The sequence below is a fragment of the Opisthocomus hoazin genome, chromosome 19 (assembly GCF_030867145.1).
Source record: "Opisthocomus hoazin isolate bOpiHoa1 chromosome 19, bOpiHoa1.hap1, whole genome shotgun sequence".
NCBI lineage: Eukaryota > Metazoa > Chordata > Aves > Opisthocomiformes > Opisthocomidae > Opisthocomus > Opisthocomus hoazin.
This window is the reverse complement of record NC_134432.1, coordinates 18,267,847-18,281,600: the sequence shown is the minus strand read 5'-3', so window position 1 is coordinate 18,281,600 and position 13,754 is coordinate 18,267,847. Positions and strand designations below refer to the sequence as shown.

Below are 13,754 nucleotides of genomic sequence, written 5' to 3'. Positions count from 1 at the left end.
AGGGCACCATCAATTCACTGCTTTACCAGACAGTTCCTGTACCGTTTGATAAAAGTCAGAGTGACTGCTGCCAGCAGGTACTGCTGGGGTAGCCACATGGTCTAACTTTGGACATCACATTTTGTCTTCCGGAGGTATGTCTTCCTCTCCCTGTAAAACATACAGAAGACGGTCTTCAGAAATTAGGTGCCGAATGGTAATCAGATAAAGTAGCAGCCTGTGGGAGCATCCTGATCAGGGCATAAATAACAAAGTTAAATAACAGATGCACAAATGGTATTTACTCACTCATATAAAAGAAAATCAAATGACTAGTTCTGAACAGCCAGAATACTTTGGGCTTGTTACGTGTATTCAGCAAGCGTAACCAACAGCAAGAGGAAATGAATTTGCTTGTACCATATTCCATTTAAGGTCACTGAAGATGGAGGAGTGTGGTACACAGATCCTGATTTCTCCAGGAATGAGCTGAATATGCTTTAAATGACCATGAGCTCATTTTTTGTTTCGATAGCAAGAATTAAGCTGCTGAGTAAGAAGCATCAGCTATGACAGTTCCATGAGGACTGAATACATGGAGGCTGGACAAAGTAAATCGTTCAGTAAGAGTACCTAAATTTAGTCAGAGAGAGGAAGAATCCTCACGGGAAGATAATGGAAACTCAGTCTTGAATACTTTTTCACAGTATGAAATTTCTTTTATACTCAGACAAGAAAAAAAAAATCTGTGTTATCTGTACCTACTTCAAATTTTTAGATATGCAGTTGCTGCTACTATGAAGTGATGTTCTGGAATTTTCCTATCAGCCCGTACATTCTGTATTGTAAATTTTAGAGATCACCATTCTGAAAAAAAGTTATAATAAAACCCATTTGATAAATGTGGACTAACTTGGGAACTAATTACCTAGGCACCAAAGAAATGGGCCCAATTCCACAAATCCACCAACTTACTGTGTTATAAAAATCAGGTTTTAGTTTAGTGTTTTCTTAGGCTAGGCTGGCATGTTCTCAACATTTCAAGAAGACACATTACTAGATACACTTTTTCGTTATATATTTAATAAAGTTATATATCAACAACTTTTGGATTTGTACTTTTGTTTGAGCACTTATCGTTTTGGCAAAAGTGAAATATTAAATACTAGTACTAGACATGCATTCCTTTCATTCAAGCTTAAGAAAACATTTACAAAGTTGACAGATAACATTTATTAAAACATGTCATACAAAAAAGGGGCATGGGACTCTTCTATAAGAAGAAAATATTGAACAGTAACATTAAATTAAAACCATGCTGTACAATTAGGACAGCAATATTTATAGACAAAACTATCCAACCTCTGCAATACAGGCATAACATCTCACAAAATATCAAGATATGCAAATTTACTATTATAAATGACTTTAGAGTAAAAACTTATAGCTCATTAAGGAAGATTCACTTGACTTGCATAAACAGTTACATGTCTGGAAGAAATATGGAATCCCATGAATAATAAAAAAAGGAGCAGCAATTGACAGACACAGGCTTCAAGCAAAAATCAGAACTTACAATTTAATCACATTAAAAATATGCCATTTTGTTTTCCAGCATCTTCCCCCAGGGCACTGACAGTTTACAGCTTATAGCTAAAGAAGCCTAGCTATCCAGTGAAGCATTTGACAAAAACCCCACAACTTTCCTTTGTTGCTTTGAGTAAGGTTCTAACTCTGTTACAGCAAAACACTCAAGACACTGCTGTAGGCTCTCATAATTCAGAGACAGGTCACCTTTCTGGCACCAATGCAAAAATGTTGAGATTACAAGATCTGATGTGCCTCCGTTCTTTCAGGCTCAATAACACAGGGGCATCAAGTATTCTTTTTATAATGAGAAACACAATACATCAGCCTTTGATCATCCACCTTGATTTTGGTACGAGACAAAGTTTCTCAACCCCAGAAAGACCTCAGATGAAAAAAAGCTAAGACCAAAAATTGTACCGACAGTAACTTCTAGAGTCTACCTGCTCACCCTTAAAACAAACATGGTAATGTTTAAAAAACAAAACAAAACAAAATCCCAACAGTGGTGTGTGAAATAGGAACCTCCTCCCCCAAAAGGGTGAGATACACCTAAGCAGAGATCTTAACCCTGCTAAGAGTTGAATTTTTCAGAATTGCAGTTACACGTAAGATTCCATGGTAATTAAAATCTTAGTTACAAAATGGAATGAAAAGGAACTTAGTTGTAGTATCATTAAGTGTTCTTACCACTGATAGGAGAATGAATGGCTTCACAGTAGCAGGAAATTCTGAAAGCCTCCTGTGTGCACAACGATTCTGGTTTCAGAAGACGTTCACTTTACTACAGCCAACAGCGAGCAATATAAAAAAACACACAAATGTTTCTAAGCCATATCATTAAAGGTGAAGAAGCTTAAGGGAAGATTAATGAAATTTATCATATACATATGTATTCATATTATATATATATATGGATCGCTTCCCTCCTCCACATAAACAAGAAATAATTTCTTGTATCTGGAACAAGACCACTCCATTAGCGAAGATTAAGAGTATAATGGAAGCTGAATCTGCATATCTTGGTTTGCTATGTACAACTGTATTGGCCATAAATCGCAGGGTTTCAGTAGCAGGGCCTGTGGCAAGAGGCTGCAAACTGCCCTTGCTAGTCAAAACAGGTTCTAGCCTGCGCTGAACTGATGTAACCAATTCACTGCATGCCAGAACTTCAACAGTGCCTCTGCTTAAACATATTTAAGAAAGAGTGGCAGCTGCCAGCAAGAGGTGCAGGGAGACACATTAGGAGAAGATACTCCTGGGGAAGAAACACATGCGGAGAAACTGAAGAGCTCTCTTGGGAAAACACATGGAGAAGACACTGAGGACACATATAGAGACACACTCCCAGAAGGACACACTCCATGCCTGAGGAGATTCACTTCTGAGGGGACTTTGGCATATAGGTAAGCCATGCCAGAGCACGTATGCCTCTGAAGTAACTGAGGCTCATAGGAGACCCAAGCTGGAACAGGCACATTCCTGAAGGGACCATGGACCAGTGTCACCAGGAACAGTGACACTGACCAACTCAGAGCAGCAGAGGACACCCAACAAGAAATTAAGAGCGTCAGACAAGCCAGCATGCATACCAGCCCAACCTCCTGTGTGATCTGTCGCCTCACTAAAAGAACTGGCATGGACCGAGTGCAACTCTAACTCTTGGTGAAAACAAGGGAAGCAGACTACAAAAGCAGGGAGGAGAGGTGTTAGACTTAAGTTGAGCCTGAGGAAGAGGGAGGAAAGATGCCTCCTTAAGTGTTTAACTGATTTTTTTTATTATCTTTGCCCCCAGTACCTGAATCAGTGATTAAAGTTTGTCAAAGGGCAATAAATTAAATTCAGGAAAAACACAAGTGAACGGTTTTGCCTGTGATAAGCAAAACTAAGGATTTTAGACATGTATCTCAAGCTTCCCTTAAATCATCAACCCTCTCAACTAGATGTCATAACAACCATATCAGTATTTTCCTGCTATCAATTGATTTCATGTAAATTAACATCAGAAAGCCAAGTGCTACAACATCGGTGGAGCAACAGTTGTTGGGCTTTCAAGACAATGTCATAATATGGGGTAAAACAGTAACAGCCAAATATTAAAAAGTTACTATTTATGCTAAGTCATTAAAAAATGACATGGTTCTATAATATGATCTACTGGACCTGTTATAAAACCTTTAAAGTGTCTCTCGCAGTACATTTTATTTTAAAGCTTTATTTCAAAGTAATCTAACTGTAAATAGGAGTAATGTTTAACTTTGAAATGTCCCATATAAAAGTCATTCCAAGCTGGTAAAAAAAACAGTTTTGCTAGCAGCTCTGTAGGATGGTCTGGGTTTAACACAAATAATTTTTTGCTTGACCATGGTTTCCAGCCTGGTGTTTCTGACCAGCCTTTTTTATGTTTAAATGGGAAGAGGCACCCTTAACCTTTTTCTGCAACACTGAAGTGACAATTTGAAAGGGGTTGAGAACTAATGTAATATACAAGATCATTCTTGAAATGAGTATGAGAATACCTTCCCTCAAATGCGATGATGGTACTTGCAGAAATGACACCCTGTATGTAGTAAGGCCTTGGAGAATGGAAAAATAGGGCCACTGAGTGCAAGAACCCTTTCCTCTACACTCATGTAAACAGGCAAGCATTATAATTTATTTTTTCTAATATTAAAAAAGACAGTGTTAGCAGTGTGAAAACAAACCATAAAGGGAATATAATTTCTAAGTTTAAAAAACATACTTATAAAGTTTTATGGTTTGTTTTTTAATACAAAGTGCTTCTATACATTAAGCAGGTTACAGTGTTAGTGAGCAAATCCCTGTTTAGTTACCTTGATTACAAGGGTTATATATGGCCACCATGGTATACTGTAGAGCTCAGTTAAGTGCTAAGAACAGGAACTCTGTGGTGCTGACCATTCATGCCCATTGCCAGCAATGGGTTCATCATATTTGGGAATAATCTGTTTTAACAAAATTCCATATGAAAAATATCTGAAGCATTAGAAGACTGAGAATTAAGAGCCTCTTAAAAAAAAAATAATCAAAGTTTGTAAGTAGAATGCCAGAAAAGAAGTTACAGCAATTACAGCCCACTGAGTAGTAAACCCCCAGAGTGTGAGAACATTCATGTTCAGGATAGTTTGGTTGTGTCTTAAGACAATTTGTAACTGGGAGTTCAAAAAAGCATCTAAATAGTAATTATCTTTGTATGGTTTTGCTTCACCATACAGGTTGATCTGTTAAAATACATTATCCTGCATATTGCAGAATCCAATACATAAATTGGGGCCAGACAGGCTTAGGCCTTCAATGCTGGTTAACATTTTTCCCCCATGTTACCAGCACTGGACTTGGACATCACCTCTTTCTATTATAGTCTAGGTATGCTCTAAAGGCTCTTTCCTTTTTACGATATGTTTCAGTAAACTACAAAGAAGGGTTAACTGCTTTTGCATAGGACTGCATTAAGCTTTCAACCCCAAAATCCTGTTGCCACCTTTACAACTGATGCATTCACTCCACCTGCAGAGCTGGCAGCATCTCTCAACTACAAACACTCCTCCATATACCTCCAAGAATGAGAGCCCAGCATATAGGTCCTCATCCTAATGAAGAAGTGCCACTTTCCCAGCAAAAATCCAGACTTCAGATGTGAGCATGGTACCATGTTCTGCAGTACCATGAATAGAGCCAAATACCATACTTTCTACTTTGTTCCACAAGCAACTCCAAATGAAGAGGTAAACAACTTTGGCTGCTTGTGATCACATGTAACCAGTCACAGTAGTTCCGTACCAAGAATCTGTATTATAGTTCTTACTATTCAAAGAGTAAAGAATTAAAAGTATAGATACCTATCAATGACTAAATCATTTTCCTAAAGCAGGTTTCTAAAACTAGGTAGAAGTTCTCAAAGAAGTTTCCGTACCAACAAAAAGTCAATTCGCGAATCCACGGAGTTTGGTACTTGCTACTGTAGTAAGCCACAAAAATCTGAACAAAAAACTACATTTTAAATGTTTGATTAATTTGGATAAGTTCCAAATGTTACTTTTTTTTTTTTTTTTGGATGACATACTTATTACACACACTTCTAGAAGCTCTCACAATGCAGCAATCAAAATCTAGTCAAGCCAAGAGTCATGTAGCATTAGACCCTAGAGGAGCAAAGACAAATTATATTCCAATACAGATTGCAGTTTATATAGTGCTCAACTATATTTAAGTGCTTTACAGACTCTAAATAGGAATTGGCACAACATTTGTTTTACTGAAGATGGATAAAAAATGGAAGACAGATAAAGGAAAGCCAAACCGTCTTTAATACAGCCTTTCATTAAGCAATACAGCAAAGGCTATTTAATGATGTAGGCTACCTAATGATGTATGTTAAGTATGTTTGCAGTCTCCAGTTTGAGGTGGAATGCTAATTTTTTTTCATTAAAATATGAATCATATAACCTGGTTTGATCATCCTAGTTCTCTTTTTCATTGAATAGGGCTACTTGAATTCTTGCTTCATGTAAGTTTTTGCACGATTTGGGTCAATTTAGAGCTGGGTTTACTGTGAATTTAAAAGACTTGGAAAAACAACAGGGCTTCTAAAAACTTCTGTGATTACAGTCAATGTCACAAAGACCTTAGACCTCATTTTGCAAGCACCTTTCAGATTAACCATTTGCACTTCACACATCAAACATCTGCAGTAATACTGTGGAAAATAAAACAAAAGTTTGGTCTGCTTACACCAGTGTCATCATTAAAACTTGGTTTTTTGAGAATTTACAATAGCAAGTACCAGACATTATTTGCATAATAGTTTATTTTGCTTACTCTACTAAACAAATGTAAGCATTAACATCTTAGTTCATCTCAGTAGTACTCTGCTCAGCTTTAGAAGCTTGATATGACTTGGTACAAGAGGTCACATGCCGATGAAAACTGTCCCGCCACATAAATCTTTTCCCACAGATGTTACACTCATATGGTTTTATGCCTGTATGAATTTTCATATGGCCTACAAGATGGTGTTTCATTTTGAATTTCTTACCACAGACACCACAGCCATAAGGTCGAAGACCAAGGTGCATACTCATATGCCGATCTCTCTGACTTTTGTGTGTAAAGCTTTTACCACACTGACAAGGATACAGCTTATCAGCATGTGAGAATCCAGTGAGGGATGTTTCTTCTTTAATTCCCGTAGCCATTTCAATGCCTTCACCATAGCCTGCTGCTATCATAAGATCCTGTCTGTGAGCACTTAAATTTCCATCTGCCCTTTCACCAGAAAATTCTTCCATAGAAGAGCCATAGAAGTCAACTTGTTCATCGTAATTACTTTCATCTGCCTGTTCATCAAATTCTGCTTCCATCTTTTTGTCGCCTATATGAAAGTCTTCAACACCTGAAGACTGGATTGAATGATCTGCCTGAATGGCATTCATAGATTCAGAAACTTGGTGTTCATCATAAGGATTATCAACACCTTCACAATCTTGTTCAAATCTTTCTGGTTTCACATGGATCCACCGCTTGTGAGACATGATGCTGGGTTTGCTATACATAGGTCTGGTATACTGATACTCTGCACTATCACTAGTTCCTTCTTCACCATCCTGACTTGTCATTCCAGTGCTAAGTCTATCATGTTCTGTTGAAGAATTACTGGGAAGGTACTCATGTTCTGTCAGTTGACATGACAATTCATCTTTAGAGCTCTCTTCTTCATTTTCACCATCCCTTAGTTCCTGCACTTTGTGGAATTCCGTCTGTCCTCCAGAGCCAAGTTCAAAGGTTTCAACAAGGCCATTGTAACTACTACTGCTTGGGGACTGATGATCACTGCCATGGTTCATCTTCTGACACAGAACTGTTGGGTTCCCCTCTAGCACTTCAGTGCATTTATCCACTACATGCCACATCTGAAGGAAACTTGCTGCTGTCAAATAACTAACAATTTCTGGAGCAGGCATTACCAGCCGACCTGTATAGGTAGACAGAAGAATGTTTTCAAATACTCTGGGATTCATCACATCAGGCAGGACTATTCGCCTGCTGTTTTTTAGGAGAACTTGATCACAGAAGTAAGGTGAACTAGCTGCAAGAACAGCTTTATGAGCTCTGAAGAGATGGCCCTGAACTACAATGGACACATCACATAATTGACCTTGCTGGCGCTGCTGGTTTAACTTCTGCAAAATGGTGCTAGAAAAATCTGGAAACTCCACTCGAAAAGAGCTTGACCCAGACTCCATTTCATTACAAATTTAGTGTTGTGCTGCAAGGAAAAAAAAAATTTAAAAATCAGAAATTCTGCTTAGTAAAGTACTGATCTTTCAATTTCCTTCTATTTTTTTTCATTTTTCTTCAACAAATAACACTTAAGCAGACTCATATGAAACTCAACCCAACATTTTCTGGAACCTATGTCACTGTTCTGCTTCTATTTCTCCTACCCCACCTCATTTCTCTGAAAGTTGTACTGAGGCCACAAATTGCTATGCCATCAACTACAGCAGGAGCTACAAACAGCATGTTATCCAGTTGAGACAGATTCAGCATTTCAAGCATGAATTTAGGATAACAAAAACAGTTATTTGATGAAATTATAGCAGTAAAGTTCTAACTCCAAGATGACCCAGAGTTTATACCTGCATATGAAATATTTTGCATTTCAACCACCAACAAAATTATCTCATCGATCCCCCAAGAAAGACTGACTGTACTCATACGGAATACTCCACTTTAAACGAAGTTTTCAAAAGCCAACATAATGATTCATACAATGACAAAGGCAGCACAGACAGAACCCTAGTGAGAATGAGGCTTACGACTCTTCTAGTGATACTTCCCTGTCGTTTTACTAACTGAGAGGTGGAATAGCAACATCTTGTACAGTTGCAGGACTACAATCTAATCTTTTAATTCTGAGCTTTTTCAGATGTTATTGTTACACTCCTTAAGAAAAACCTTACAGAAATTAAAATGTTAATCATGAAAGTGATACCTCTGCCGTATTTTTTCTGCGTGTACCTTGTATATTTGTAACAATTACATGCTAGCAGCTAAGAGCTCAGATTTTAACGTCTGCATTCCCACATGATCCAGATGTCTTATTACAAAGTTAACAGCCTCTTAAGAGATAATAAAACTCTTTAAAATGCCTACTTTAAATTTTATACTGAATTTGAGATAAATTTGCATGTTACTATCATTAGAAATGATGACAAAAATTTAAATGCAAATAGAAAAGACCATCATTAACTGCCTGAATAAGTTAAACTTGTGCAATTTTTCAATTTGATAATGCGTAAATTGAATACAATGGAATTCCAGAAGAGCCATGGAGTAGCAAGCAGTTTTTCTCTGTTTCTCCTCAGTGGGAAAGTGTCAAAGTTTTAACAGATGGGGCTGCACAGCTGAGAATACGTAGTAAATTAGCAGATATCATATACATACAGAATTTAAAGCACTTTGTTAATATGGTGCAAAAATAGAATTTGCATTACAAACAGTTGGAGGACTCTGAAATTAAAGGACTTATCTGGAAGTATGGAACTGAGATAATATGATTATGAATCCCTGCTACAGAGAGCCTGTACAATAACCATAGTATATTTTCCATATGGTTATGTAACCATCAATAGAAAACTCTTCATTTGGTTCACTGTGTTAAAATGCTGGCACATCAGCACAAATGTATGACTGCTAAGTACAGAAAAAGCAGCAGCATTTGCTTACAAAATGCAGCCTACGCAGGAGTGATTATGTAAATCACTCAAAGTTTAATCAACAGCTCATGGTTACATAATCCCTTCCTTACCGTTTTGATCTGTTTTCCAGCTCACATTCTTGACAACTCTCCCCCAATCCCCAAAAAACTCAGTGTTCCATCTCCAAAGTTTCAGAACTAGAAAAGGATGACAAGCATATGGAGCACAGGTGAAAACAGATTATTCACTGTTATCTTACATAAAGGTGACTAGGGTTTCCATAAAGAAGAGAGCATGGGAGTCAGAAAGCCATCAAGACTTCTCAATAGCTACAGGCCCAAACTCCTTGTAAAACACTGAAACTGGCATCTTCTGCAGAACTGTGAAGATTATGGTTTTAAATTTCCTTTTAATTTTTCACTAGAAGCACAGTATCAATCTGACTCCCTTATGAAGGTGTCTGAAGAAAACAGACTAGGAAGAATGACCTGTTATTTATGAACCCCATTTGTAACCGTAAACAATCACAGCAACATAGTCAAAAGGAAAAAAGGTATCTTTTTTGACCAGTTTCCTTCTTTCTTCAAATCTTACGCTAATTTCCAATGCTGAGTGGTGGAAGTGAAAGGACTGAATACAGCTCCCGTTGGAGGACAGTCAAATGACTAAAAATTTTGTAGTTGAGCATTATAATTCCTGTATACAGTCACAGTGACTTTCACATTTTTATAAATCGTTACTGTTTTACTGGTTGAAACAACTGTTTAACTTATAAGGTGTTCATAAGGTGTTCACCAACTACCTTGGGTTCCTCAGATTTAAGATGAGAATCAGTCTTTTTTTTTTAAAAAAAAAAACACAAACAAAAAAAACACCCACATATGGTGGCACAAGGCACTTTGCCTACAAATACTGCTTCACCTAAATCATGGGTGAGCAGTTACATTCTGCTGAGACAGTAACCAAGATGCAACAACTGAGGAAACAGCCTAAAACTTGCAAATCTAGCACACCACTACTTTCAAGTGCTTTGACTAACAGTGTTAGGAAAGAGCAAAGCCCTTTACATCACCAAGCATTACTCCCCACAGTCCTCACCTTCAGCCCTCACAGCTTGCTTTGACAAGCTAAAAATGATTATGCACATCCTTGAAGAAGTTTCTTGAGGTGTATTCCCCAAAGTATATGGAAATTTTCACATGACAGTGCAAAACAGAAAACAGCATCATTTTGCCACCTATCAAGTGAATTAGAAGTCTAGGGGCAGTAATCAACTCACCAGAAGTGAATTATCACATACTGTCACACCTCAAGTGTAAGTGTGGAATTTGGATTGAAAACTACTACATTTATAACCTAGCTGTCATATAACCACTTTTATATAGTCCAAGAACAATCTGTACAACTGTCAATATAAACTGTTCAGTAGTCTGAATTGTTCTTATTTTAGTAAATCAAATAGACGGTTGAAAACAGCAGATTTTTAAATTACTTCCTTGGAAAAGGAATCTCTGAAAAGCTTGCAGTTCAGCTGACCTCCTTCAAGCTCTTGCCTATGTAATAGAAGAAGACTACCTTTAAAATGACTGTCTTCAGCACTCCTCAGTTTTTTTCCTCAAAGCATCAGTCGTGCTGTGTACCCATACAACCCGTTCACTTCCGGAGACCAAGTCAGCTACTGATGTTTTTCCAGAGTATAACAGGCTATGCCTGCCAGTTCAATCGTTAATTTTTCTTTCCACTTCGCTTAAAACAACTTGACAATGTTATTTAAATATTTCAAACAGTTATCTTATACCTAGTGTACATTACAAAATATCTGCTTTTTTTAAACAATCAGATTTTTTTACGCACAGGCAGTGCTTTACCTCCTTTCAGAATATTCTTAGATTTAAGACTCTATATTTCAATACCTCCCTACAGGATACATTCAACTGAAATTTAAAGAGATATGTCTATAGACATCATACAATTACTGCTAGTCTGAACTGCCATCTTTCAGCAGGGACTCAGCATGCCGCCATGGAAACAATTCCAGGTGGGAGCAGACTTCTGTGTATTTTAAGTTCTCATGAAAACCAAAGCCAACAAACCTAAGTAAAATATTTTCTATTAGTAAAGCCCTACAGATCAAGAAAACTTTTTTCAAAGCGGCTTCACGTCCTCCTTTTACAGTGCATTCTGTTCCGGTATTTTTTTTATCGCGACTCATAACAAAGTTTTCCTATTTTAATTGATAAAAAAAAAAAAATTAGTCTCCGTGCTGCAACATTGGGCGAAACACACAGCGCACACACGACTTGCTGAAAAATAAAATTACTCCAAAAGGTGCTGGCAGGTGATCGCTTCAGCCCTCCACACGCGGAGCTTTTGAAGATAACTCCGCGCCGTGCCACGGTCGCACCTCGGGGCGCCGCAGCACCAGGCCCCGTCAAACTACAGGCCGCAGCCACAGGCCCGGCCCGGCCCGGCCCCGCTGCCGGCTTCCCCCGGGAACAGAGCCTGGAGCGGAGTGGGTCCGGCGCCCGCCTCCCACGGCTCCCCGGCCCGCCGAGCGGAGCCGCCCCGGCCGGGACGCGGCGCGGGAGCCCTCCGAGCGGCGCGGCGCGGGAAGGCCTCACGCGCCGCCGCGCCCCAGAGCGGGCCCGCGGAACCAGGCCCGGCGACAGCGCGGCCTCGCGGGCCACAAGCGGGCAGCGTCTCACCTGCGGGCCTCGGGGTCTTTCGCATAGCGGGATGCGAACCCGGCCTGAGCGCTCGGTGCCGCCCGCTCTGCCACCGCGCCCCAGCCCGGCCGATGCCGGAAGCAGCCCCCCTCTTCCTGACTACAGCTTCCGCATCCCGGCCACGGGACGACCCAGCACTTCCGCTTCCTGTCCGCGCTGCGGCTCAGCCGGGGCCACGCGGGTGCGAAGCGCGCTCCGCGTGTTCCCCGCCCGCAGAACGTCTGCGGGAAGCCTCTGACCGTGAGGCGCGGCTGCGGCGCTCGGCAGCGCGGGGGGCTGGGGCGCTGGGCTCCCGCATCGTCGCGGTGGCGGGGAGCGAGCCTAAGGGCGATGGCCCGGGGGCAGACCGGGGTGCTGCGGCACGCAGTCGTAAAAGGGGAGAAAAGAGCACCAGCCTTTCGGAGCGATAGTGCTGCTGGGGAGTCCAGGAGGAGCTGAATGTTCTCGGAATCCCTGGGGGAGCGATGAAGAATAATACGCATTTGCTGTGGCATCACCTCTTCAGCTGGACCACTGAATACAGCAGGGGATTTTGGGCCCCTGTGTGGCTGGCACACAGAAAAGAGATCTGGAAGCAGGCGGTCTGGCAGTGGGCAGCTAGCCTGCCGTGCCCGAGGGTATTGCTGCCAGCAAGTAACTTTCTTTTGCAAAACTAGATCTAATACTAACATCTGGTAGCAGCAACTAAAGAGAGCATTACCATTTCATCAGTATTTCTGAATTGTTGAAAAAAATTGCTACAAGGCTGAGAGTAATATATGCACTATAATTTCTTATGAACAATATGGAAAGCATTAACACTTCAATAAGCACCAGATCTCTAAAACAAGTTGTCTGTGTTATGTAAGAAAAGAGGCAAAATCCAGCAAGCCGTCAAAAGCGGGTTACTTTACACATTTCACAGAACAAATGCAATCTAGTGCCTTGGAAATGAACAAAGGAGATACATTTTTGGAGCAGAACAATAATCTTCCCCAGTCCAACTTGCCCTTTTTTTTTTATTCCTTGGCAAGTTAATGTGTTTTGCAGAAATGGTAACCAATTATAATACAGAATTTTGTACAAATCCACCAAAAAAAATTAATGTTTAAGTTTACCACATTACTAGTTGTCTTAGCATGCCTTGAGGCATTATCTTTATTAAAATACATGTCCTTATTTTAAAGTTAAGACAACTTCTTACAAGTCTGGAAATACTTCCTGTAATTTTCTGAGGGGGTGTTAACACATACATATAAGGAGGAACTGAATTCCATAATGCCTTCTCCCTACGTTCTGAACACATGATTTTCATATTCTTCAAGTCTGTTTCTTTGGATTAATGTAGCATTTCCTGATGATCTAGAACTAAGAATCATTCAGCAAGAACTCCATGTGTAGAAATGCGGCACAAGATGAATGCATAGCAAGCTCATCTCTAATAAAATCACTGTTAATAAATTGTTCTGTGTTAAAGAGAGAGATGTTACTGTGTATACACTGGAGGTGCCATTTACGTATTGCCAGAGGAGAAATACCTTTTTTGGCCTGCCCTCAGTCTACTGGTATGTGTGAGATACATAAGGACGGACAGATATGATACATCTTGGTAAAGTGCACCCTTTTTCAAGTTTTTCCTTCCTTCCTAAGCTATTTCAATTCGAGGTTTAGACCGATATTGTTTGTAGAATTCTATTAATGATGAAATAGTTGAATTGAGGAAACAGATGGTTCAGGAACAGCTCCCGAAGTACTATGCATT

The 13,754-nt window shown here is 39.7% G+C and overlaps 1 protein-coding gene across 2 annotated transcripts; it reads right to left on the bottom strand.

Moving 5' to 3' along the window:
- Window positions 1–1,544: 1,544 nt before the first annotated feature.
- ZBTB43 (zinc finger and BTB domain containing 43) lies at window positions 1,545–12,090 on the bottom strand. Of its 2 annotated transcripts, XM_075439500.1 has the most exons (3): window positions 11,993–12,090; window positions 9,398–9,484; window positions 1,545–7,852 (listed from the first exon to the last, which is right to left on the bottom strand). In XM_075439500.1, the coding sequence occupies exon 3, from the start codon at window positions 7,827–7,829 to the stop codon at window positions 6,435–6,437; it is 1,395 nt and encodes a 464-aa protein (XP_075295615.1). In that variant the 5' UTR covers window positions 7,830–7,852; window positions 9,398–9,484; window positions 11,993–12,090; the 3' UTR covers window positions 1,545–6,434. The 2 variants fall into 2 exon arrangements, with proteins under 2 accessions (XP_075295615.1, XP_075295616.1); XM_075439501.1 differs by lacking the exon at window positions 9,398–9,484.
- Between the last annotated feature and the right edge of the window lie 1,664 nt (window positions 12,091–13,754).